At 33.4% G+C, this 25,915-nt stretch overlaps 1 protein-coding gene across 7 annotated transcripts in view; it reads right to left on the bottom strand.

Annotated features, from left to right (window-relative positions):
- The window catches only part of ERBB4 (erb-b2 receptor tyrosine kinase 4), a 1,077,155-nt gene that overhangs the window by 236,154 nt on the left and 815,086 nt on the right, over positions 1-25,915 (bottom strand). For all 7 annotated transcript variants that reach the window (XM_077154990.1, XM_077154989.1, XM_077154987.1 and 4 more), the window contains one exon: positions 3,314-3,446. In XM_077154990.1, the coding sequence (XP_077011105.1) occupies positions 3,314-3,446 (133 nt within the window). The remainder of the gene's footprint in view (positions 1-3,313; positions 3,447-25,915) is intronic.

The raw sequence follows: 25,915 nt of genomic DNA on the forward strand, positions 1-25,915 counted from the left end.
AGAAAAAAAAATCAGAAAAGAAAAATAAAATAAAATAAAAGTTTGTAAAATGCCAATTTCCCAGGAAGGCACCTCTCAAACAATACTATATGCATGAATTAACTGGGGTCATTGAAATGCAGATGCTGGCTCAGTAGGTCTGAGCTAGGCCTGAAATTCCACATTTTTACAACCCCAGGAGAAGCTCATCATATAGGTGGTGGACCCTGGCCCATTTTATGTGGCAGAGTCTGAGAGTAACTCACTGCCCTCCCCGTCTCTACATGGGACATGACTCCCAGGGGTGTGGACAACATGGGACAGAAGTCCTAGAATGAACTGGGACTCAGCACCAAGGGATTGAGAAAACCTTCTTGATCGAAAGGGGAAAGAGAGAAATGAGACAAAATAAAGTATCAGCGGCTGAGATTCCAGACGGAGTCGAGAGGTTATCCTGGAGGTTATTCTTAAGCCTTAAATAGATACCATCTTTTTAGTTAAGGTGTAACAGAGAGGCTGGAGGGAAGTGCCTGAAAATGTAGAGCTGTGTTCCAGTAGCCGTGTTTCTTGAAGATGATTGTATAATGATCTAGCTTTTGCAATGTGACTGTGTGATTGTGAAAACCCTGCATCTGATGCTTCTTTTATCTACCTTATCAACAAACGAGTAAAACATATGAATTAAAAATTAAAGAAATTACAGGGGAACAAATGTTGAAACAAATTTAGTAGATTGAAATGATAGTGATCAATGAAAGGGAGGGGTAAGGGGTATGGTATGTATGATTTTTTTTTTCTGTTTTCTTTTTATTTCTTTTTCTGAATTGATGCAAATGTTCTAAGAAATGATCATGACGATGAATATACAACCATGTGATAAAAAAAGGGTGTTCATATTGTATGTTGATTGGTTTTATTAATAAAAATTAAATAAAAAATCTAAACTACTTTGATTCGATTCCAGCTCACAAATGAATGAATGGAATACAAAGGAATAAAGTGACCACTGGGAACTGAGGCTGACTAATTCTGGAGAGGAAGTCGACTTTAAGATCATTCATGAGGTTATTATAAACAAGGACTGGCACGGGGTTGGCGTTGCCGGGAGGGAAAACAGCATGGGTACAGCGTCAGAGTGAAGGCATGGAGGGGGACAGAACAGGGCATGGGGCAGTTCTGAAAAAATTGATCTGTTAGTTTTAGATGTGCTAGCTTAGATGTGATTCCACCAGGGAGGCTGAATGAGTAGGGGAAAGGTATGTAAATGTAGGCTAATCATCTGTATATGCAAAAAAGAAATCTATGGATGATAGAAACGCGGAAGAGTAAAAAAAAAGTTATCTGCGTTAGAAATTTAATTTTTATCTATGCTTGAAGAAAAAGGTAAGAGGGAGAAAGAACAGACTTCTTAAAAAAGTTAAATAAAGGAACTAAACTTTAAACACAGAGTAATAGCCTGCTCTTTCTCAACATAAGGAAATAATTAAAGGCTACTCCTACTCAAATTGTCTTGAAACCAGCACAGTATTTCAAAATGTCTGTTTACAAGTCTAAATGCACTGTGTCCCTTCAGCTTGAACATTATTATCATGTTCCTGTGGACACCATGTCCTACTTAATTAGTGGAACATCGTTTTAAGTGTAAGTGCAGCAACAGCAATAATTTTAAAAAGAACACAATAAAATTTATCAATAAATTTTTCTACAATTTGACAAGTAACACTCTTTTGTTTCAAAATATTATTGTTATATTGTCACTACAGAAATTTGATCGCATACAACTGCATTCAAGTAAATATATAAATTTGTTCAGAAAGAATCACAAAAGTCTTTGTTGTTAAATCTGTCCAAGAATCTCTAGCAGAGGTTATCAAGCTTTTGAAGTCAACCTGCTGCTCAGGAGTAAAGGAGGCTTTGGCAGCACCACGGGGGTAATGAAAAGGGGACTGAGATTAAAGTTCTAAGACTGAGACTCCTAAAACAGTTCTGCCACTCACAGGTTGGAAAGTAATTTACTTTATCCCTCCAGCTTCCTCATTCTTCTTCTGTGAAACAGGTATAGCAATAATTAGCTGAGATCATTGTTAAAGGACAAAATGAGATAACACAAGTAGAACATTCTGGAACATTGCCTGGTATACTGGAGGCACTGAATCTGTCACTCTTCAAGGAACAGAATCAAGTTTTATTAATACATTTTTGAATCACAGCATCTACCAAAGCACTGAGCATACTGTGCAGGTCAGCAGATATGTGTTGGGAAAAACAAAACAAAACAAAAAAACTCTTTTGAAACTTTAAGCCTATGAACAGGGAGAAAGACAATCTGGGCAAAAATCTACTGTCTATTGATGAGACAACCCATTCCGATTTCAGATAAATCCAATCCTTAAAAGCAGTTTTCTATATGTAACTATAAAGTAGCTTCCTGAAACTTTCAAATAATTCTCCTATCCAGTTTCAGCTTTTGGAACCACAATTTAATTTACTGTCAGTGTGCAATGAATTTATGAATGAATGAATATCCTCATCTCTGCCAGTGTTAAGGGATAGGTCAGACTCTCACAATTCTCACAACTCAGGGGAGGCTGAGTCTCCAATCAGAATGGCTCTAAATTGTTCAAACAAGCAGGTATAAGAGGTAGGATAGGAGTTGAGAAGCATCTGGTGAAACACAGTGTTCTGTAATTTTTGTTCTTGTACACGTAAAATTCACCAGTGAAAAATATCACTTTATATGCTAGGGAACTCAGTTTGGCAATCTAAACTAAAATAATTTAGGGGTAAATTCCATGTTCAGAGTATCATGCATAATAGTAAATGCATCTCATAAATTGGGTCATAAGGTCGGTGTGATTTCAACACAAAGATTTTTCCTGTACTCAGTCTTTCATCAATGGTTTTATGAGATCACTGGCTACCAATTTAATAACCCTAATTAAAGCATACATTGCTGGTCTGTCTGTCTTTATTTTGAAGCAGGAAAATTCTACCTCTTTCCAGTGTTTTCTAGTCCCAGCAGATATCTCTATCAAGAGCATGCCCATGGGAACACTCCTTTTACCTCTTCAAAAAAAGCAACTGTCTTTTCCCCAAAAGAATCATTTCCTTGACTCTTAACGTCTACCTTCTTGAAACCAAAAATCTCCCTTGACTGCTTTCATTATATCCTCTGATTTTTCATCAGTTTTGTTTAAGATAAAATACAAACTATAAACTCTCCACAGGAAATTGAGCAGAATTTTCATTTGGATGAATAAAGCTAAATTTCATCTTAATTTTCTAAACCTAATAAAAATCCTGAACACATGGAGAAAAGAAATCAAGACTTCACCTCTGTCTCCAGGAACCTTCTCAAGGCTCGTTTCTTTTTGATGCTCTTTCTTCGAACATAGACTGCAAATGTCAGACCCATGATGACCAGGATGAAGAGGCCTCCAATGACACCGGCTGCTATCAGGGGTGTCCTGACGAAAGAACAAACAGTGATAGCACAATTATGGAGAGCAATAAGGCAGATGTATGGGACATCATCCATATATCACAGTCAGTCAGGAGAAATGCAAATAAAGATGCATTAGGACTGTAGCATTTGTGTGTGTCTGCTTTCTAATAATAATCATGCACATACAACTGATCTCAGGAGATGAGCAGCTACAACATGCTGTTTGATGAAAAACAAAGTAAAATTTGGTAACAGAATGAAGAACATATGCCAAAATGTTGATTTGGGTGCATTTTAAATGATTTTAATTTCAATTTTATTTCTATCTAAAAAATAGAAGCTATTTTAATTCATATTGGCATGGTATATATTATTTCCAGTGTTTTCTTTAAAGCAAGTTCTCTCAACAGTGGCACTGTTGACATTTTGGGCTGGATATCTGTTTGCTGGGGGGACTGTCTTGTGCATTATGGAATAATGCACCCCACCCCACAGATGCCCCTAAGCACCTCCTCCCTCCAGTCATGACAGCCCCTCCTGACATTGCCATACGTCTGCCCAAACCTCCCCCATTTGAGAACCACAGCTCGACAGTAGAAATCAGTGGTACAGAGACATACGGACCCCAGACCCCAGGAGTACACTCTTTGACAAAGGTACTACTGGAATTTCTGGTAAAAGCAACTCTGATAGATGAAAGAGCAGGAGAAAGGTCAAAAAACCTGGGTCAGGCAGGTTTTTCGAATGACGATTTATGTGCCTAAGCATCACCTACCCTTAAAATACGGCCTCATATTAAACATTACAGAAAAAAGGGTAAATAGTGCCAAAAAAAGGGAGAAATTAAGGAGAGATTTATTGCCAATTTCTAGTTCTTAAAATGTTTCTCTAAAATATTTTTAGCTAAGATACAATTTTGTAACTGATTAGTTTTTGTTTTCTAAGCTAATTTCCCCCCCGACTTAAACAGTAATATTTAGGGTTTTAACTTACTGTTCTAGAGTAAACTGGTATCTACAAGCTTTCTTTGGTGAGTGTCCTGTCATATGTTAATTTAGTATGCCAGAATAAACAGCTCAAGGTGAGACAAATAGGTGTTCCTAATAATTGTTTAACCACAAAGCCATGATAGATGCCAAAAAGTAAAAACAAACTCCCTACATTCCTATGCTTTCCATAGCAAAGAATTTTATATCTTATGTTCCTATTTTTAGAAGAATATATTCTAACTCTACATCTGCATACTCCTTGGGAAAAAATAAAATTACTTGCTCTTGCCAAATAAACTTTTCTTCAAAGGTCCATCAGAGATAATGATAGTGGATGATCCGAAATAAAATCTTAAAGATCTCCAAAAAAACTGTGTAACATTGTCTATAAATGAAGCCATGTCTTTTAAAGGTTATGACTGCTATATTGTCATATAAAACTGCAGGAAAATCTAAAAGAGTAGTTCATCCTAAAGGTTGTTGCTTGACAGCTCAAAGTATCATAGCATACTGAAATGGTGCTATAATTCAACAAGATTTCCCTAAATGGGACTTTCTAGAGATGTAATAGTTTGTGTTGAGAAAATTAAGCTATAGTATGGACACAAACTCACTATCGTGATTTTTTGTTTGTTTGTTTTTGTGTATAGGAACATATTTTCAAGCATGCATTGCATGCTCGTTTTTGTTTAATATACGTTTTAAATTTTCATGTATTACACTTACATGAAATAAATGTGTATTTCAGAAAGTATTTTAGGATTTCTGCCCAAGGTATAATTTTCAGCTCAAGAATGGAAAATACCTCTGAAAAGCCACTAACACAGAAAACGATGATTTTCATTTCCTCAGCCTACACTTTTATTGCAAAGGATTTATACATCATTGAGAGCAGTGTCTACAATTTTGTTAATTGTAGATTGAACCAAACTCAAAATTGTTACTGCTTATCTATTTTACAAAAGACTAACTGGTATGCATTTATGAAAAATATATGTCAATGCCACTGTAAATTAAAAGTAAATGCTTGATCATTTGTATTTGGTTTTTGTTTTAAGGAAGATCACTTCCAATAGAACAAAAAACAAGACTCTTGTCTCTCTATTCTTTTAATCTAATTCAGGTGGTGATCACTTGCTATGCTTTCACTCTTAGATTGGTCACAGCAATAAAAATAAAACAATCAGAACTCAATAGATAGTAATTTCTATGATCTTCAGTTTAACGTTTATTTTTTTACTGCAAAATAAACAAAACTCCCATATACCATCCTCTTGTTAGCACCACATATTGGTGTGAAATGTTTATTACAATTGATGAAAGCACATTTTTACAATTGTACTATTAACTATACTCCATGGTGTACTTTAGGGTTCCTGGTGTAGTGTAATTCCATGGATTTTTAAAACACTTTTATTCGGTTACTGTATCCACAACCGAACATTTTCCCCTTTTAACCATATCTATATATATATATATTTCTGTTTGTTGTGCTTTGTAAAGTTTGCCTAACACATGCTTCCCTAAGTTTTCTTCCAGGAGTTTGATAGTTCTGGCTCTTATATTTAGGTCTGATATATTTTCAGTTGATTTCTGTATAAGGTCGGAGAGAAGGGTCTTCCCTCTTTTACTTGCAATTGGAGAGCCTGTTTGTCCAGACTATTTGTTGAAGAGACTATTTTTTCCCAGTTGAGTGGTCTTTGCTGCCTTGTCACAAATCAGTTGGCCATAATGTGGAGATTGATTTCTGAGCATTCAATTCAATTCCCTTGGTCTATATGTTTGTCCTTGTGCCAGTAACATCTTGTTTTGATTACCACGGCTTTATAGTAAGTTTTGAGATTGGGAAGGTAAGTCTTCCAACTTCATTCTTCTTTTTATAGATGGCTTTGACTATCTGGGGCCCCTTAACATTCCATACAAACTTGATGATTTGCTTTTCCATGCTGCAAACAAGGTTCCTGGAATTTTATTTGGGATTACAGTGACTATAAATTGCTTTGGGCAGGACTGACAGCTTAACAATATTTAGGTGTCCAATCAATGATCATGGAATGTCCTTTCATTTGTTAAAGTCTTTGATTTCTTTTAGCAATGTTTTGTACCATTCTGTGTACAATCTGTTATGTGCTTAATAGATTTATTCCTAGATATTTGATTCTTTTAGATGCTATTCTAAGCGGATTTTTTTCTTGATTTCTTTTTCTGATTGTTCATTGCTTGTGTACAGAAATACTATTAAGTTTTGAACGTTCATCTTGTACCTCATCATTTCGCTGAATTTACCTATTAGTTCTAGTAGCTTTGTTGTGGATTTCTCCAGATTTTCTGTATATAGTATTTACTTTTAATATTTTTCTACAGCTAATCCTTTGGTTGATACAGCTTTCTTTCTTTCTTTCCTTACCACTGTGCAAGAATGGCAGAGTTACAAACATCTGAAGATATAAAGGACTATAGTTTTGGACCTAAAATATGCATAAATGTTTTGCTCACATTTTAAGACACCACATTCTTTATATGCCAACAGAATTTGAAAAATAAGGCATTGACAAGAAGGTAGCAGCCAGTGAAATGGAGAAAGGTGGTCATTCTATAAGAAAACTAACATATTCTCTTCGATAAGTGAATGTAATGATAACAAGTACTAGTCTAGATTAAGACTACGTAATAGACATGACAACCAGAGGCAATATGCAATCCTGGGTTAGATCCTAGTTTGGACAAACCAACTATAATGACTTCTGAGAAGTGTGACTATGGATTATATAGTCAATGAGATGAAAATTTACTACCTTGGAAAATTATGGACTATAAACTGAAAAGATTGGGTTACAAAATAGTAGGATGCCAAAACGGCAAAATTCATACATTTGTGTTTATACAAGTTATAAAAAAATGGGAAAAATATGCAATTAGATACTAAACATTAGTTGTATCTACCTAAGATGCATATGTGCTTTGCATTTTTGCTACTGTGCACTTTCTAATTATCTATAATTTATTTATACTGCTTTTGAAATAAAAGCTTATTAAATTTTAGAAAAATATAAAAAATCAATGTATAAAAGTTTAGTTTCATAATAACGACCTTGTTTTATTTTTTCTTGACTGTTTTCCTTGCATTTTTTTCGATTAAGATTTCATCTTGGTATTCCATGTCAACTTTTATAATCTAAGTACTTTTTAAAATATAATATCTATTTTTAAAAATTTAATATCTCATATTTAATTACATTTCACTTCTTATAATTAACATTATGTTCCATAAAACTAAGCTGATCTGAAAAGTTAATATTTACACACTTCCTAACCCTCCCAAATTTGATGATGCCTAGATATTTTTAGGTGTAGGAGGACAGCTCTTTTTTTGTTCCCCTGGGGGTTAATGTTTAAAGGCAGAGGAAGGAATACTTTTATTTATGTGGATAAAGAGGAAATAGTTACTTAAATGGCTTCTTAAATTGCTGACTATACCTTCTGGGTTTAAAACTGGCTATTTACAACTAGCTATGTTTCTGAAAGCAAGTGTTTTCTTTGTGTATGTGAGGCACAGAAACCTCTACAAGAGCTCATACATACTTTTACTAAAAAGATCAGAAGAATCAAATTCAAAAGGACATAGAATATTCTGTAATCCCGTCACAGAAGGCCTATGTGTCCTTTTTCTTTGTTTGTCTGGTTCTCCATTAAAAATGACTTGAAACGGCCTAAAAGATGACTTCAACTGCCAAATCTAAGTGTAGGATTCTAAAAATGAGATCAATTGATAGTTTACCTTATTCTCTTTGGAAATAGCATAATGAAACTGAGATTCTCCCACTACTTAGAGAAGCTAATATCATAAGAATATTGAATCACAAATGAACTTTGCTAATTTATTTAAAAGCATATAATTTGGTTTTCAAAATTTCATTCAGAAGTTCAGAGACAACACAATGTATTACATTCTAATGCTTTCAATGCAATTACCTAAATTAAACAGGTGCATATTAAATAGTAGTGTCTTCCAAAAGTATATAACACACAAAGAAACATTTTTATCAGTTATTATTATATTTGAGGCAAGATATTCCTCTCACTGGGGAATATAATACATGAACAAAACATGAAACATGATTTTTGTAACCCTCTAAATACTGTTTTTATTTTATTGGCTTGTTTTCTTCCAGATGTGAAATCTCAAACAAAATGTAGGAAACTTCATGTAACTGACATTGAAACAAATGTTTCTAAAAACCCTTTTGTTAGACCTTTTTTTCCATTTAATGTTAATAGCAGGCTATCCTTTAAAAATGGACGTGGCATTTTATTTCAAATTGGCAAAAGTGGTAAAACTGGCATTTTTACTAATGTAGTTATCACAACAATTGCTAAATTTATGAGATTCTTTTATAGGTAAGATAAGTTCATCACCAAATAGAATGAATTTTTAATTTATAATATAGGCATATTTTTCTTAATTTTCTGAGCACAGAAAAATAATTCATTTTAAGACAAAGGTAACCTGATGATATTATTTGCAACTGACTGCACTGACTTTAAATCAAAGCATGCCAATTTTAAGAAGACTTTAAGTAGAGCTAAATATTTTAAAGATACGTGTTCAGGATTTATTGGATGAGATATAGAGCTGCTTCTCTGTTCATTTTCAGGATCTAAAGGTTAAACTGAAAAATGTGTTTTTTGTTTTTTTTTAAATGTACACAGGAGCAAAAAAGAAAGGTAGAAAACAGAAACAATAGGGTAGTCAAAGAACTTTAGCAAGATGTTTTTGTATAATACCTTTGCAAGTTTCAGAAAATAGTAAAATGGTGTTTCTAACAATTATTTTTTTGTTTATCTTTTAAATTCCGTATTTATTCTTATTGTAGCATACTGTGATGGAAAGATGCTTTGGAGTCAAACCAATCTGAGTTTTAATTACTTATTTGCCTCTAACTAGTATTTGAGCTTGGTACCTCTATGAAATCACTCATCTTAGCCATGGATACATGCTTCACCTAAGGTAATAAAAAAGTAAACATTAGTTGTAATTCCTGCAAGTCTTCACTTGCTGGGAAGGTAAATGAATGGCTGTTATAAACGTATACATAACTTACAAGAATGTTTCTTAAATTAGGGTCAATCAGATGTGATGATTCTGTATAACCTATATTTCTTTCCTATATAATTGGATAACAATGGCTATCATCCTGTACCTCTTCTTTTTTTCTGAAGTTCTTATAGTGACCATCACGCAAAAGCATGAATCTATCATGAACAAATGGCTAAATGGATCCTCAGAGATATATTCTGTTTCTTACCTAGCACGCTCTATAAGAAAAGTACAATTGATCAACATGTTCACTCCTTATTAAAAAGAGGCTTCTTAGAATCCATTCGTAGTTTCCAACTGAGACAAGGAATACAACTTGGAAAAAAGAATATTTTCAATAGTTTATTCAGATGTAAGCAGCTTGAACATGGAAACATTTCTGCTCAAATAAGTGGAACCCAAGATTTGACTGCCATCAGGTACTCATGGATACTAACAATTTCATTTTCAATGGGAAATAATCCAATAAAATGAAAGTATCAAAGATTTTCCAGCAATATAGAAACGATTCTGTTTCATAAACCAGATGTTCATTTAGTAAATCTCACATTTATTTAGTCCTATATGTTATGATTAAGTTAAATAATTTAAACGGACTCAATGCGGACTTTCCATTCCATTGATACCAAGAACTTGTTTAACATTTTTTAATTGAAATGCCATTTAATATACATTGAATATTTTTAAAACTATGCAAAAGAGATCTTATTATCCCATATTGAATATAAGGACACAGACTTCCAAAAATTAAGGTATTTAGATAAGGCCAACCACAAATGGTACTGGTAACACTTTATATCTTGGAATCTTAAGTCCACTAATTTTCAGCTATATTACATTCTTTCTCTTTCTAAAGATGATTCATCAGAATTGACTTTTTAGAGTAGGTAAATATAATTCATCAGTTTTTTTTTTCTTCCATACTTATCTTTGATAGTAGAGAACACAAAAGCCCATAATTTTATTTTGGGATTCTAATAGACCCTCTGCCATTATATTTAGTCATATCTTATTATTTCGATTCTCAACAAACTATTATTTTACCTAGATTTCCATGTTCACTGCAGTTATAGTTTATTAAATCCTCCATACCATTGGGTTTTATAAAATTTGTAACTGACTTTACTCTTAAGCTTCTGGATTCACTTTATTTCCTCAGTGAGAAAACAGATACTATGACTTTTTGACTTAAAAAAAACAAAACAAACCTTGGATTTCCTTTAAGAAAGGTAAAGACAAGCAGATATCATTACAGGGACAGTGCCTAGTGTACTGCTACGCTGTTCACTGTTCCCCCCAGAGGGTCAAATTTTAAACAGGAGAACTTGAAACACTAGGCAACTTTGAAGTTCCCCAGAAGACATCTAAAGGGTTACTGCCTGGGGCAAGGAGAGCCACATGAACAGTTCATTTCATTTTATTTTTTATCTCCCAGAAGTTTTGCTTATATTCTGACCCTGAATTCTACCTTCTATATAAAATATGACACATTTTTTCTATGAAAGTGATCTGGGGCCAGATTCTGAGTTAGATATCAGATGACAGTTACAGTTACAGTTTTTACTTGATGAGACCTAGGGTGCTCTAGTGTGTCTCTCCTTTGATTAGGAGTGGAGATTCCTCTATGACATCTGAAATATGACTAGAAACCCAACTGCTGAGGCAAATGAATCATAACCTGCCCTTCATCTTCCTAAGCAGAAATCAGTGTTTCATGGCTTGTCTTCATGTGTTAAGATAAACTACTTTCATTGTATGCAAATATCACATTTTATTCAATAATATAGTTGTGCTATTTGAACTATTGTGTACCACAGAAAAGCCATGCTCTTTAATCCTCATTCAACATTGTTGGATGGGATCTTTTTTGATTAAGTTGTATCTATAGAGACGTGACCCACCCAACGTTGGGTGGGACGTTTTGATTAGGAAATTTCAATGGAGATGTGTCTCTACCCCCATTTAAGGTGGGGTTGCTTACTGGATCCTTTAAGAGGCAACCATTTTGGAAAAAGCTTCAGAATCCAGGAAGCCAGAGACCTTTGGGGGTGCAGAAGGAAAACAGGAAAGACCTTTGACATGAGAAACCAGGAGAGAAGGCTAACAGAATTGCCTGGTGCCTTCCTGGCTGACAGCGGTGTTCTGGGGCCATCAGCCTTTCTTGAGTCAAGGTATCTTTCCCCAAATGCCTTAGTTTGGATATTTTTATAGCCTTATAACTGTAAACTTGCAACTTAATAAATTCGTTTTTAAAAAGCCATTCCATTTCTGGTATACTGCATTCTGGCAGCTTCAGCAAACCAATATAATAGTGTTACAAAAGGATTTCAGCAGAGATTAAACCAAAAGGATTTCAGTAGAGATTAAACCACCTGATGTTCTTTAAACTAATATGAAAGTACCATCTGGATTCATTTATCTCATCGATCACCTTTGGAGGTAGATTATACTATTGTACAAGGTCACAAACGTTCTGAGTGGCTAAAGCAAGATTTGAATTGAGGCAGGTTTGGCTCAGAAGCCTTATCTTCTTTCATTAAAATATAATTTTAAAAGTATATTAGGAATATAGTAGGAAGATCATTCTAGTAACAAGCTACAAAGTAGATAAATGAGGGAAAAGAGGAAGAGTTTAAGAAGACTAGTTAACTGCATATTTTAATATTATTTATCAGTGGTAATGAGAGACAGAATTAGGGAAATATAGAGGGAGAGGCAATAAAGTATTACAGCAGCAGAAATTATAAAATATATTAACTCTATAGTGAAGAGAGGCAAAGAAGGAGTCAAAGATGGTTAGACTTTCCCACCTGGATGAGCATAAGGCTGATGATACCATTAGTGGGCAGGCGGACATCAGGAGAAAGAAAGTATTTGGAAGGGAGGAGTATTGGGTACTTTTGAATCCATGGGCTTGAGGTGCTGAAGGATATTCCAGTTTATCATCATCCTAACCTACTTTAAGAAATTGTGTATACCTGTGTCTCCTCTTATTTAAAGTCTTATATCTGTATGATTTTATTAATAGCTTCAAATTCTCATTAAACAGAGCCATGCATATAGCATAATATCAGTCCCTTTAAATTTTTCCAATACTTTATTTTTACTCTTGTAACTAACAATGCAAAGGGAAAATGTGATTCAAGGACTTTTTTCCTTTTCCTTTTTCCTTTCCTTTTGTTTTACTGAAAGACTATTTTAGTTTATGTGGTTTGTTTTCCTAATAGACTATTTTAGTTTATGTGGTTGGATTGCTTTCATTAAGCAGAATTCTACTTTCACAATATCATTTTGTTCTTATCTTTCCACTGACCTTTTGAGACCAATCATTTGCGAGAGTACAAACCTCTAAAATATAAAATAAATTTTGAAATATTGTTCATACTGTTCAACATGGGAGATACTATTTGCCTTGTGTAACACATGCTGGAGCCAGATACTTTAAGAAGTCCTTATGGATTTCACCATTAATTTCAAGTTAATTTAATTTCAAATGGCATCCCCCTTTTGGAGAATTTAAAGTTTTACATGAAAACTTAAGGAAAGTTCTCTAATTGAAAAAGATAGTTGAAAAAATATATTAAAAGGGGCCTTTAGTTTCCTGGCTACTAAAACAAAATCATACAATGGGTTGGCTTAACCACAGAAATGTATTGGCTCACAGTTTCAGATGTTTAGGAGCCTTGCTTCATGGGTAGGTGCCGTCTTGATGACCCAGCAATCTTTGAGGTTCCTTGGCTTTTCTGACACACAGCAATACACATGGTGACATCTTGTCTTTCTCTTCTGGGTTCCCTTGACTTCCAGCTTCTGGCTGATCACTGTGGCTTCTCTCTTTCATATCCAAATTACCTGTGCTTCAGCCATATTGAATCATGTCCCACCCTCACCTTAACTAATGACATTTTCAAAAGTCCTTTGTACAAATGGGTTCACACCCACAGGATCAGTAGTCGGGATCTGAACATGACTTTTGTTGGAGACACGATTCAAGCCCCAATAGGACACTTCTAATTTTTTTTCATAATTTGTCAATTTTCATAGGAGTAACCTATACTTCAGATATAAAAGAGCAAATGTTAATAAAGGACCTCAGGTTTATCATTATCACAGTGACCCAATTAATTGCAATTTGTTATCATACATGCAAGAGTATATCCTACATGCTAAGAGTATTTCTTCTTAGACTTATGTTTTTAATGCATTCTCAGACTACACTTGGCTTAGATTTATTTCTATTTTCAGGTAAATTATAAGCACCATGAGGTTAGAGACCATCTTTTCTACTTTGTATTCCTCTAAACTCCTAATAACATTGTGTAAGGATATTCTAAATGATAAATAGTAAATGAATCAGGTTATAAATGGGATAATTTAGGTGATAATATATTTCAGAAAAATGCAATTTCTCTATTTGATGAGAATTTTTAGTACTTGGAACAATCATGGAAATAGAAAAATATGTTCTTTGCTTTTATCTTTCATTTTGAATGATTTATTACTATTATTTAACCAGCAAACAATTACCAGTAGATTCACAAATAATATATAATTTTATGGGTAATAAATACTGAGGTGTCTTTTCAAGACCACAGTGCATTATTTCCCTCAGAAAAGTTTGCCATTATCTTCAAAGTATATAGGACTTTTTTGAGAAAAAAAAAAAAAAAACTCTAGAAAATGATTTGTCATTAAATAATCTTATTATTTTCCCAAGCAGTACAAATTCTGTTTAGAGAAACTTCAAATAAAGAAAAGATATGACTGCCTTTGAATTTTGATGAATATGTATATATATATATATACTTTAAAACTGAATATACTTTCCTGTTAGTACATTATAACTCACAAACAAAATCTATCTGATAAAATAACTAAAGAAAAATATATATATTTCAAATGGACTGAAAATATGCTAGACAAGTCTCACTACATTTCCCTCCTCCATTCACTTTCCCAATCTTGGAATTGACTAGTTTATACCTTCTCTTTTTTCTTGGAAGCTCTACCCTAAAAGCTCTTTCCTTGCCCTCAAATTCTGCTGCTCTTGTTTCATATTTCACTGAACAATTAGAATCAATTAAACTTTGTACCACCCACCACCAACTTTAACAACAAATCTACCTGAATTTGTTGGTGCCATACACTCTGCTTCTCTTCAATTACTATTGGTAAACTGCCCTTAAAACCAACCCCTTGACTGTGTGGAGTATATCAATCTATTTCTTCCATTTATAGATTTATTATAGCCATTTATATTCTATTCATTCTTCATGTGAACAGGAATCACCTTGGGATCATTCAAAGCCACAAATTCTGATTCAGAAAGTCTAGAATGGGGCACGAGATTCTGTATTTCTAGCAAGTTCCCACATGGTACTAAGGCTATTGGTCTGGAACTACATTTTTGATACCAATATATGCATTTCCTCAGCATGCAAACAAGCTGCAATATCATCCATCTCACAAAACAAAACAAAACCTTGCGATTTTCCTAAACCCCTTATCTCTCTCTAGCTACGGCCTTATTTCTCTGCTTTCATTTACTATATAACTCTTCTAAACAGTTGTCTTCAATTGCTCATTTCACTTCCATTTACTTGTGTCTTGAACCAGTTCTTGGCTTAGGCATGTTAAGTCCCTGCCTATCTAACAAATCAACTCTTGTCAAGGTCATCAGTAGTTTCCTTATTGTCAAATCCGACATTTCTTAGACTTCATCTTAATCTCTTGATAGCATTACATGTGAGTGATCACTTTCCCTTTCTTGAAACACAATCTTCCCTTGAGTTTAAGCACACACTTTCTCCAGTCTCTTCTCTGTCCAGTCAATACTCTTTAGTAATTTTTCTGTTTCTGCCTTATCTCCCAGAACTCAAAGTTAAAGGTGTTCTGGGACTCAAACACTGGATTTCCTCACTTTTCTACTAATATTTACTCCTTAGATATGATATCATTCATCTTTTTCTTTATGCAATGATGACAAACAAATTTATATCTCAGTTCAGCCCAAATTCCAATATATCCAGTTCCATACTTGATATCTCCATTTGGATATCTAATATATCAGACTTAGATATCACAAAATAAACTAATGAGCCCCTTCTTCTGAAAGAAAATACAACAAATAGTATTGCCTTCCCTCCCTGAGCCTCTCCTATTTTGGCAAAAGGAAATTTTATATTCCTTTTTTTTCCTCCCACATTCCACATTTATTTAAACCAGCAAATACTTCACAAACACACAATTAAATGTGCTTGCTCATCACTACACATTTCCTTTATACTTATTGACCATTTATCTCTTTGAGTGAAAATATTTCTCTCTATTCTGTAACATTTACTTTTAACATATCCCAGGGCATCTGCTGACAGCTACTTTAATTTGACTCATCTAAGAGTTCTAGAACTAAGTTGTTGTTTCAAGGATCTTATTTTCATGAGCAATATAAGAATTTCAAATGATTTTAGCAAAGGAAATATGTATTTGTGGATATTTGGAGCTTATAGATAACATAGCAGTATTTACAATTTTTAAAGTAAAAATATAAGTCCTTTAGGTGCTGGAATTGTGTCATAGACATTTTTGTGAAGCCTAATTTATTGTCCCATGAAAATAAACATTAAATAAATGATTATCACATGAATAAATAACTGAATAGTTTACTTCTATAAATATTTACATACTTTTTATATTAAATTAACCTAAAAGCACAGAAATCCTACAATTTCATAGCTTTCTTTATATTTTTGAACTTAACAAAAAAGGTTTCTAAAATATCTCTGGTGAACAGAAAATGGAAAAGAACAGAAAGATATTTTTCTGAACTGAAGCTTGTACTTTAATATTTGTTTGTTCCTGATTGCAAAATAATTGTTAAAATAATATTTCCCTCCTAAGAGTCATGAAACTAATCCTCAGACAAGTTGTTGTTTTATCTATTGCTGTTGTCATTAATTCTGTCCCCTGCTACCATCAAACACCATTAAAGGCCCTGACTAGCTAACAACAGTCACTGCTAATTTCCTGCCCGTAATACCTTTCAAACAAGAGATTTTTCTAAAATGCTAGATAAAAACTTCTCCAGCCTCCCTGCATCTTGGTGTGATCATACAACAAAGCCTGCTAGAGAGATTCTGGGAAAGTTTTTTGCATTCTGATAAAAAGGAAAGTACAACTGATAGGGGCTTCTGTCCTTAGATGCAATGCCTGGAGCTGCAGCAGCCATCTTGCTACCAAACAGAAAGATTAAGATCACACAGATCTTCACCCTGAAGCCACTGATCATGGAACCAAAGTAACAGTGACACTTCTTGATTTCATGCTATGTAAAGTATAAAACAAAAGACAAATTGTTTAAGCCTTCAAAATCAGATTTTCCTTTATTTCTCGCCAAATAAGGTCTTACCTAAAAAGGCACTGAGTCCACAGTTTCTGCTTTACTTTCTTTTCTTGAATTTTAACAGCCAAATGCATTATCTCAAGATAATCAGATTTATAAACAAAAGAAAAAAGCAACAGCTCTTCCCTTTCTAGTTTACACTTAACAGACTGGGTGATCCTATTGTTTTCTTCATTAGCATATGCTCTCGGTGATTCATTAGGCTTTAACTTCATTGGTCACTACTAAATTCTTTTATTGGGCAGGGGTAGGGGAAGAGTTGTTTCATATTTTCTAAGAAGCAGAAGTAGAAGCTTGTAAAAGCTTCCTTATGAATGCAGTTTCTGAATTGCGGAATAAAAATACGTTCTAATGGAAGGAATATTAGTTGTCAAACATTTTCAAAAAGTAGTAGGTTTTCCCAGCTTACCCACCTCAGGCAAATATTGTACTGGGAGATCAATAAAGAGACCACTAAGAAAACACAGCGATCTTCATTAGCATTTAACTTGGCAAAACACAAATACCCAATTTTTCTAATTTCTGGGTCCATAGTAGCTTGGAAGTAACCCAAGTTAAAAAATGAGGGGGTGAGGCTGTTTCTGTCTACTTGGTTTTAAAATACCCCACAGAGGAGTTGGAGAAAATACAAACAAATCTTCCTTCACAAAAGCTTTTGGTCACTACACCCTCCTTTAAATAATGTTTTTAACATAGAATGGATTACTTTTTATGTTCTGAGGGGAGGTTTATTGTGACCGAATTCACACAAAAAAGCACATTTTAAAGCATCTAATAACAATGTTTAGTAATATAACTCCTTTTAAACTTATATAAGCACTCAATCCTTAATTAGAACACATTTCTAATTATGGGGAAAACATTTTTTTTTCAAAAGCTGTTGCTTAGAAGTTGTTATGATTCTGCAGATGCTCTGAATACAGCTTCAGAGCCACTAGATAAAGCAAGATTCCGGGGGGAAAAATCAAACCTAAGCCAATTCAAACAACATTGAAATAATATAGTAGCAAGACAACTTTACACTTTGCCTGAAACCATTTCATTTACATGCAAAAGAAATCATTGCTTCTAAGGAAAAAAAACAAAAAACATCTACATGAAACATTTTCTTTCCTAGCTAGAATATTAATTTTTCAATCTGTTCTCTGACTCTTGTTTTCTATTATTGAAATTATGTATACTAAATAAATGCAGCCATTTTTGATGCTAGGAATTGCTTATGGACATGCAGGAAATGATATTTTACAATCTCTCTGTTCTTCAAATATCATTAAGGAAGTAATCTAAAAGTAATGTTGGGGTAAACATAATATTTTCTTTTAAATTTCTTGACTGAAGCACATCAATAAACTTTCTTCTCAGTTTTTAATTATTTTTTTCAGATTCTACATCATTATTTTCCATATGGTATAGTATCTAGGCAAATGACTTATCTTTACTTATAATCATGCCAGTCAAGTTTATGCAAAATTTTAGTTTTAGGGCAAATAGAGGGTAAGAGAACAGTTAATGGGCCCTAACTTCACCCTGGCAGCTTCACTCTCCTGGCTGGAGAACACTATCATTTCTTCCCGGGTACATTTTGGAGTCATTAATTTATTAGTACTGCAGCTATTGGGAAAACAGCCAAAAACAAATGAATACAACAATCGAAAGAACACAACTATAAATTTAAGATGGTAGGCAATGGGTGCCACCTTATAAAAATTCATGCCAGTTATCCTTTTTGACAGGTAATAATAGCAACAACAATAATAATAATAATAATAATAACAACAACAACAACAAATATAATAATAATAAGAGAGAGAAGTGAAAAGGCAAAGCTCTCCCAAGCATTCCAGTCTTAGTTTATGGAAGGATTGGGCACTGCTATGGCTCCCTAAATTATTAAGTTTTACTTACTGATTATCTCAAAGCTATATAGCATCAAAGGCATCTCCTGAACTTTTGAAATATCGAAAACCCATATTTGGATAGGTGTCTATCCAGGATTAGTTGAAGCTAATTTTAAAACTTTTAAAAAGGGTTAATTAAATTCATTTGTCAATTAAGTCCTCTCTATGTCATGACTGATGATGCCACAAAGAAAACAAAAAACTCAGAAAAACCTTCTAAATCAATTGTCCTTGGAAATTTTTAGTGAAGACATGCAGTTATATTGATGAATCCCATCTAATATTAGGCAGGTAAGAAAGAAAATTACTCGTTGTAAAATTATATGTCTGTATTTACTTATATCTGTGTGCGAGTAATGGGTCTGTAACTTGTTTTTTTTTTATGCAAGTGGATTTACACCTATAATTTTTAATGCTTCCTATTTGACTTTTTTGAAATAGTTAATAGCAAATTTGATGAAAATGGAATATTTTCACATATTTTAGTTGATCCTTACTTAAACATACCATTTATAATGCTAAACACACACATACATATATATGATGTTTATTTTCTAATTTCTAAAAGGCATAAAATTAGGAACAACATGATATTCCTTCAACAGGAAATTGATGGTGTATTGATACTAGGGAATACTATGCAACTGTAAAAAGAAGGAATTGTATCTGTTGATCTGAAGGGTTGCCCTTTGGACTAGGAAGGATCCTATTAAATAATACAGAATAATGTGCATAGTATATTTTCAAATCTATAAATGAATAAAAGACCTATTATTGTATATAGGTGTTAGTGTATAGATCAATATGTGGAAGGATAAACATACACACACACATACATATACATGTAATAACTGAGCACATATTACTTTTTTCCTTTTTTACTTTTGTAATTTGAAATTTAGTTTTAAAATATATAAATGGATTTCAATTCCCGGTGCCTGGCCATGGAAAAAAAAAAAAGTAAAACATATAAATGGAAATAATCTTAATAATATATAGGAAGGAGATAAAAATAAAACATTACTGATAAGCTTTAACCATAAGGATGGTGAATTTTACTTTTCTTTGTCTTATATTAAAAATGGAGACATATGGGACAAATTATTAAGATGAAAATCATTGCTTGAAGATAAATTTAGATATATCAGTACAAACATAAGCCAAAGGCACTTATTTGGAAGTGATTTTCCATCATAATTCCTTTTTGAGAGTAGTTAAGAAATCAAAATAGGAACAATATTTTGGTAAGACTTCCTGATTTATTACTGTTCTGTAGCCACAACACTGTGAAATTGCTGATGTTCTTAGTAATGCTGCAATTCAGAGTAACTGTCATATATCAGCATTTGCAATTAATGGTACAGGTATTGAAATCTATTAATTTTTCAGGATGTATGCAAGATGCTGTTAGATTCTGCTTATATATTTAACAGTTATTAAATTAATAATTTAATGTGTCCAGAGTCACTGATAGCAAACCATGGCCTGTTATTTTCCATGCAAAAATAAAATAGGGTGGGCTTTCAAGTTGGATGCATGCAAAGGAACACATTGCAAATTACTGATGATTTGTGAATTAATGTCAGAATTTTTAATGCAAAAATTTACCACAGTTTATATTTGAATTTAATTTCCCAGAGCATCACGCCCTTCACATAGATACACACATACATTCCTTTTTAGCAAGATGATTTAATCTACAACTACAGAGAGAATTCAGAACACTAAACAAAACTCTCTCAACTGTCATCTACCAAAGCTACAGATCTATATGCATCTTTTCCTGTCCTGTACTTATTCTCTCCTGATTAAATGGGGAGAATTTCTTTTCCAAGGCTAATTCTTTCCCGAAATTTGCCACCAAATTCTTCTAGCTTTTTTCAGGAAACTGCCATGATTGTAGACCTCGTATCTCTCTGTTATGTCTCCAACTTTTCACTCTCTATAAAGTCTTCCTAAATAGAGGCAAATTTCATCCTTCTTCAAAAATAGCTTTCTCTTGATATTTTTCTCTATTTCCCCAAACAGTTAAATTTCTCAAAAGATGTCAAAATGTGGCTCTATTTCCTCAATATGTAGCTATTTACTTCTGGCCTATGTCTGTATATGGGAAGGACTCCATATCTGCCTCAAATTTCCCATCTCACATCATTTGCATATGTCAATGACACCTCAAATTCAACATATTCAAAGCTAAGCTTCCAGTGACTAATTTAGTACCCCTCTACTATGCCACATCTAAGTTAATGCCACCAATGTCCATCCCATTTTACCATCCAGAAATGCAAGAATAATTGTTGACAGCTCTCCTAACTACTTTATATGCAATCAGCACATCTGATAACCAATTTTAAATCCTCAATATTTATTGAATTTTATAATATCTTTCCATCTCTATTCAACACCCTGGCTGCCCAATTCCCTGCTTAGTTACTTCAGATACTCCCAGCCACTGACTCTTATGGACAATAGTAAACGTTGATATTACTAGTAACCGTGCCACCTTCAGAATCTTTTTCATAAATACTTAGTTCACTGGCCCCTACCTCATTGTCTAAGTACACGTCGGGAAAGACTTCAATCCTGGCTATGCTCAAACTTCACAGGATCCATGACTACCGGTAATCATACCAGAGCTCGATAAAGCCCAACAACACTTATTGGGATCATTTTAAGTCAAATCTCAAGTGATCTTCAGGATCGTGTAGTTTTTCTGGCCAAATACCCAGTTCTTACTGTGATATTTTTCTTTATCATCCCCACACCTCCAAACCAGTTTCTATTTTCTTCATAGTAGATAATCAAACAAGTATATAATTATAAACTGACATTGAATAATATTTCTTTCAATAAATTGTAAATGTCATGATATTACGGATTATTCTCATTTTTCTCTCTATTCTCTCATCAGCACTTAGCACAGTGCCTGACATACAGTAAATACAATGGATATCTACTCTTTGAATATTGTCAAATAGTATACATGGATATGATTTTTGTTTATTTGGTTAGTTGGTTGACTTTTTCTTTTAAAACAAATAAAATATGATACTTTTGACTGTGTCAAAAGTGGGTAGTATTTTTCTTGCTAGAAATCACTTTTCACTTCATCAAACAGAACAAGTGATGCACTATTTGGGATTCACACTTTCCCAGTTGAACTCTACCACTCTCATTCAACTTCACTCAATCCTACAAATCCTTCATTAAAATTGGGAGGAAAACAAAAGAATCTGCTAAAGCCCACCACTTCTTTGCTTTTATTTGGTTTCTGAATGTCCAGGAAATTCGGATTTTTATTTCCATTTTTGGTGAGGGACAAATAGGGATGGCAACATTAATGTAATTAGTGACACATCTAGTGAAAATAGTCCTTATGAGAACCACCCTGGGTTTTCAAATCTCTTTAGAATTTACAAATAGCTCCCACTTTAGAAAAGATTTTTTAAAGACCCTATGTTTATTCATGTGTGTCTTAGATTAGTCACCAACATATTCATAGTATTTAAAAATACATTAAATTCCATAAGTTACATAAAATTCATATAGGAGTACATGAATAGATCATGGAAGGTAGTAATCTATCTTGATTAAGCAATGTCAGACACCATATTAGAATAAAATATCCTATGTGAGCACAACCATTTTACAACCGTATAGCTTGGAGGATGGCTTATTAGGTAAAAGGACAAAGGGAAAGACAATGGATGGGATTGTTTAAGTAGGCTGTAAAAATTCAATCATCCTCATCATAAGAATAGCTCTTAACTGTTCTTCTACTTGGGAACCAGTCTGGTACAAAGAAAGAAATGTGGACTTTAAATTCAGACAAACCTGAAATCAAATCTTTGTGCTGTCATTTAACAGCTAAGTGATTTTGGGTAAATCCCTTAATTACTCTCAACCTATGTTCTCACTTGTAAATGACAATGGTGATAACTATTTTCTTTATACTTGTCATGAGGACTAAATCTGATAATGTAGCATATCAGACAGATATATATATATATATATTAGTATTTTTTAAAACAATGGTAAAAACAAGTCCCTAGCTAAATATGAGAAGATTTTGGAAACAACACTATTCTTAGGGGAAAAAATAAGGACTGCTGCTTTGGTTTTCCTACTGGTCCTTTCTTTCCTGGTAAACAGAACAGTTTATCTATTTGGCAATCTGAACTTGAATTTTGCATTTGGAGTCCAGGGATTAAAGAAAAATTTAGCTTAAAGTGGATTATGCTTTGTTCTTAAATAAAGAGGTTTTATTTTCCCCTTCAAAAAGTAAACTTTTTATGGTAAAAGGTTTTTGTTGTTGTTTTATTTTTACTCTATTAAAAGTAACTATAATTATTCCATAAATGACTCATGCATATGGAATGCTTTACTCTAAACAGTGGAGCAGAATGCTATAAAAATTACAATAGCTACAAGCATTCAGAGTTTATTAGAGTTAGGTTTCCCTTTCCTTATCATTCATGCTTTAGTATTGAGTATGGTGAAATTATACCACTTATGGCTTCAGGGTGAATAATAGTGAATGAAATCACTGTGAGGGAATTTTGTCAGTAAATCAAAGTGCTCACTGTTAATTAGCTCCTGCCTACATACAGAGGATGGAAAATAATTGTATGTTTATGAAAGAATGATTAGCTAGGGAATGTGCTGAGGTAATAAGAAAAAAGCATGAAGAGAGCAATGTGAGTTAATATCTACACATCATTTTATATAACCACACCACAGAAGGGGGTCCCAGTTAATTAGCTTCCTTTAGTTAAATAGGAAATATGAAAAAAAGAAAAGATATTACTTTGGATCTACTTCAGTATATGTCTGAATTGTGTGAGGAATAATTCTGACTCTTTTTTGAAAGTGTGGCAGGTATAAAAATAGACACTTTGACCTGCACTCATGGAACCATTATGTTTAAATATTTGTATGTCCATTTTGACATACAAAAAATTGAAACTATTTTAATAGAAATTTTGGCGATAAAGTACAAGTTTATGAGAGCCTGACACTACAATTCCATTTCTCTGCATAACTTCCAACTATAAAAATCGACAGTACTGGGAACTTCAAATACAGACCAAAATGATTGAATTTTAGTCTTCTTCTCTTGCAGAAGTATGTAAGATATGTAGATCTGTGTATAGATACAAATATACAGGTATATGCTGTGGGTTCAGGCAAACAGATGTTTCTCCTTGGATCTGTCTGATTCATCCCATCTGTAACCTACTGAAGCTGGTGAAATAAACAGTCTTCTCTGAATATGCAAAAGCATTCCCTCCACCATTCCTACTGCATGTAATATCATTCATAGGAAAAAGGCCTGGGATGGATTTAACTCTACACTCCTGACTTCTATTAGCCCCCGACTTACATCTCCATCTAGATATCATATTCTGGAATCAAAATCTGTGACCTCCAATGCTAGGGCACTAGAAAAAAAATATTAGAATTTCTGTGTACATTGTATTTTTATTTCACCCTTTAAAATTTCCATCATAGGTTACATTTATATATGGACATAGATGGGTTTATGACACAAAGTTGTTTTTGTTAAGAAACAAAACTGCTCTAAAAATAACTGCTCTAAAGCTGTGCAGTCTAATAAATACATAATGCAAGCTAAATATATAATTTTAATTTTTTTAGTAGCCACACCAAGTAGTTTAAATTAATCATAATATATTTTATTTAACTTGGTATTTCCAGAATTAATAAATTTCAATATGTAATCAATATAAAATTATTAGTGAAATATTGAGAACTTTCATATTCTTTTTTCATACTAAGGTTTCAAAATTCAGTATAATTTTTACAATTACATAACATCTCAATTTGTTTCAACAGCATGCAAAGTGCTTACTAGCCACATGTGGCTAATGGTTACCATAACGGACAGTGTCTGGAGCACTCTTGGGTAAGACTCTCCCTTCTCATGAACGTAAGGAAAGAACCCAATAAATGTGGGGTTAGCTTTGGGGCAGTTTGATCAGAATAAGATCGGTGAGCAGCTGTTCACTAATGCAGCCTGGGCAGCTGAAGCCAACAAGGAGGAGAAGATTCTATGGTGCATATATGCCCAAAGAGAACCCTGGCCTTAGTTCTAAGACAACACTCTATTCCTTGCTTCAGTGGCTCAGTCTCTCTCTCTCTTTCTTTCTATCTCTCTGGTATAGACAGAATAAATTATTTGAAGATAGTAGCACCAATTTTTTCCCTCAGGCATAAAGGTGTCCTTATCTGGCAAAGTTGCATGAGATGTAGGAAATAATTACATTGCTCACAGGGCAAGAAGAAAAATAAGAAAGGGAATTGGGAATGTTCTATCCTTAAGTCAGCACGGTAGATGTCACAGCCACAGTTCTAAGGGTTTAATTCTTTACTTGATTATAATCCAGACTGATCGTAGTTAAAAATGTCAATGCTAGAAATGAAATGCTATGAAATATAATTTAATATTTCTAGCTTGATTAAATCTCAATTAAAGATCCTCAGTAATAATGATGACAATGATACCTCTAGATTGCACTTTATGAGACAAGAATGTCAGGGGTCAAATCTTGGAATAGTACATGTAAGGTCATTTAAAATCTGTATATATATAGAAAAGAATATAAGCTTCAGGGAACATCTTCCATGTTTTTGCTTCCATTTTTAGTAAAAGACATCACGAGATTGCCAGTAAAGAATTTCAAAATAGCTTAAGATATTTTTCAGATAACAGATGTAAGCAGCCATGACATCTTTCCAAATAATCAAAGAGTAATTATGAAACACTATAACTTTTATACCAAGAGCAATTCTCATGGGAGAGAGAAAGACAAGCAATCATAGTGGTTTACTCTGACCACTGAATTTTTTTTGTTGTTGTTTTGCCCTTACACTAGTATAATCAACATCTTCACAATTCAATAATGGTTTCTTTAGACTTTGTTTCTAGTTTCAAAGTCCTGCTCTTAAACACCTCTTTCTACTTTTAACTATGAGCATGGCTTTCTCTGGTCATAGTTTTAGAATGAGTTTGAATATATTAATATTTTGGACCCTTGAAAGCTTCAGGAACAAAGTATCAGCATTTTAATATTAATGTAAAAG

The sequence above is a fragment of the Tamandua tetradactyla genome, chromosome 3 (genome assembly GCF_023851605.1).
Source record: "Tamandua tetradactyla isolate mTamTet1 chromosome 3, mTamTet1.pri, whole genome shotgun sequence".
In the NCBI taxonomy this organism is placed as follows: domain Eukaryota; kingdom Metazoa; phylum Chordata; class Mammalia; order Pilosa; family Myrmecophagidae; genus Tamandua; species Tamandua tetradactyla.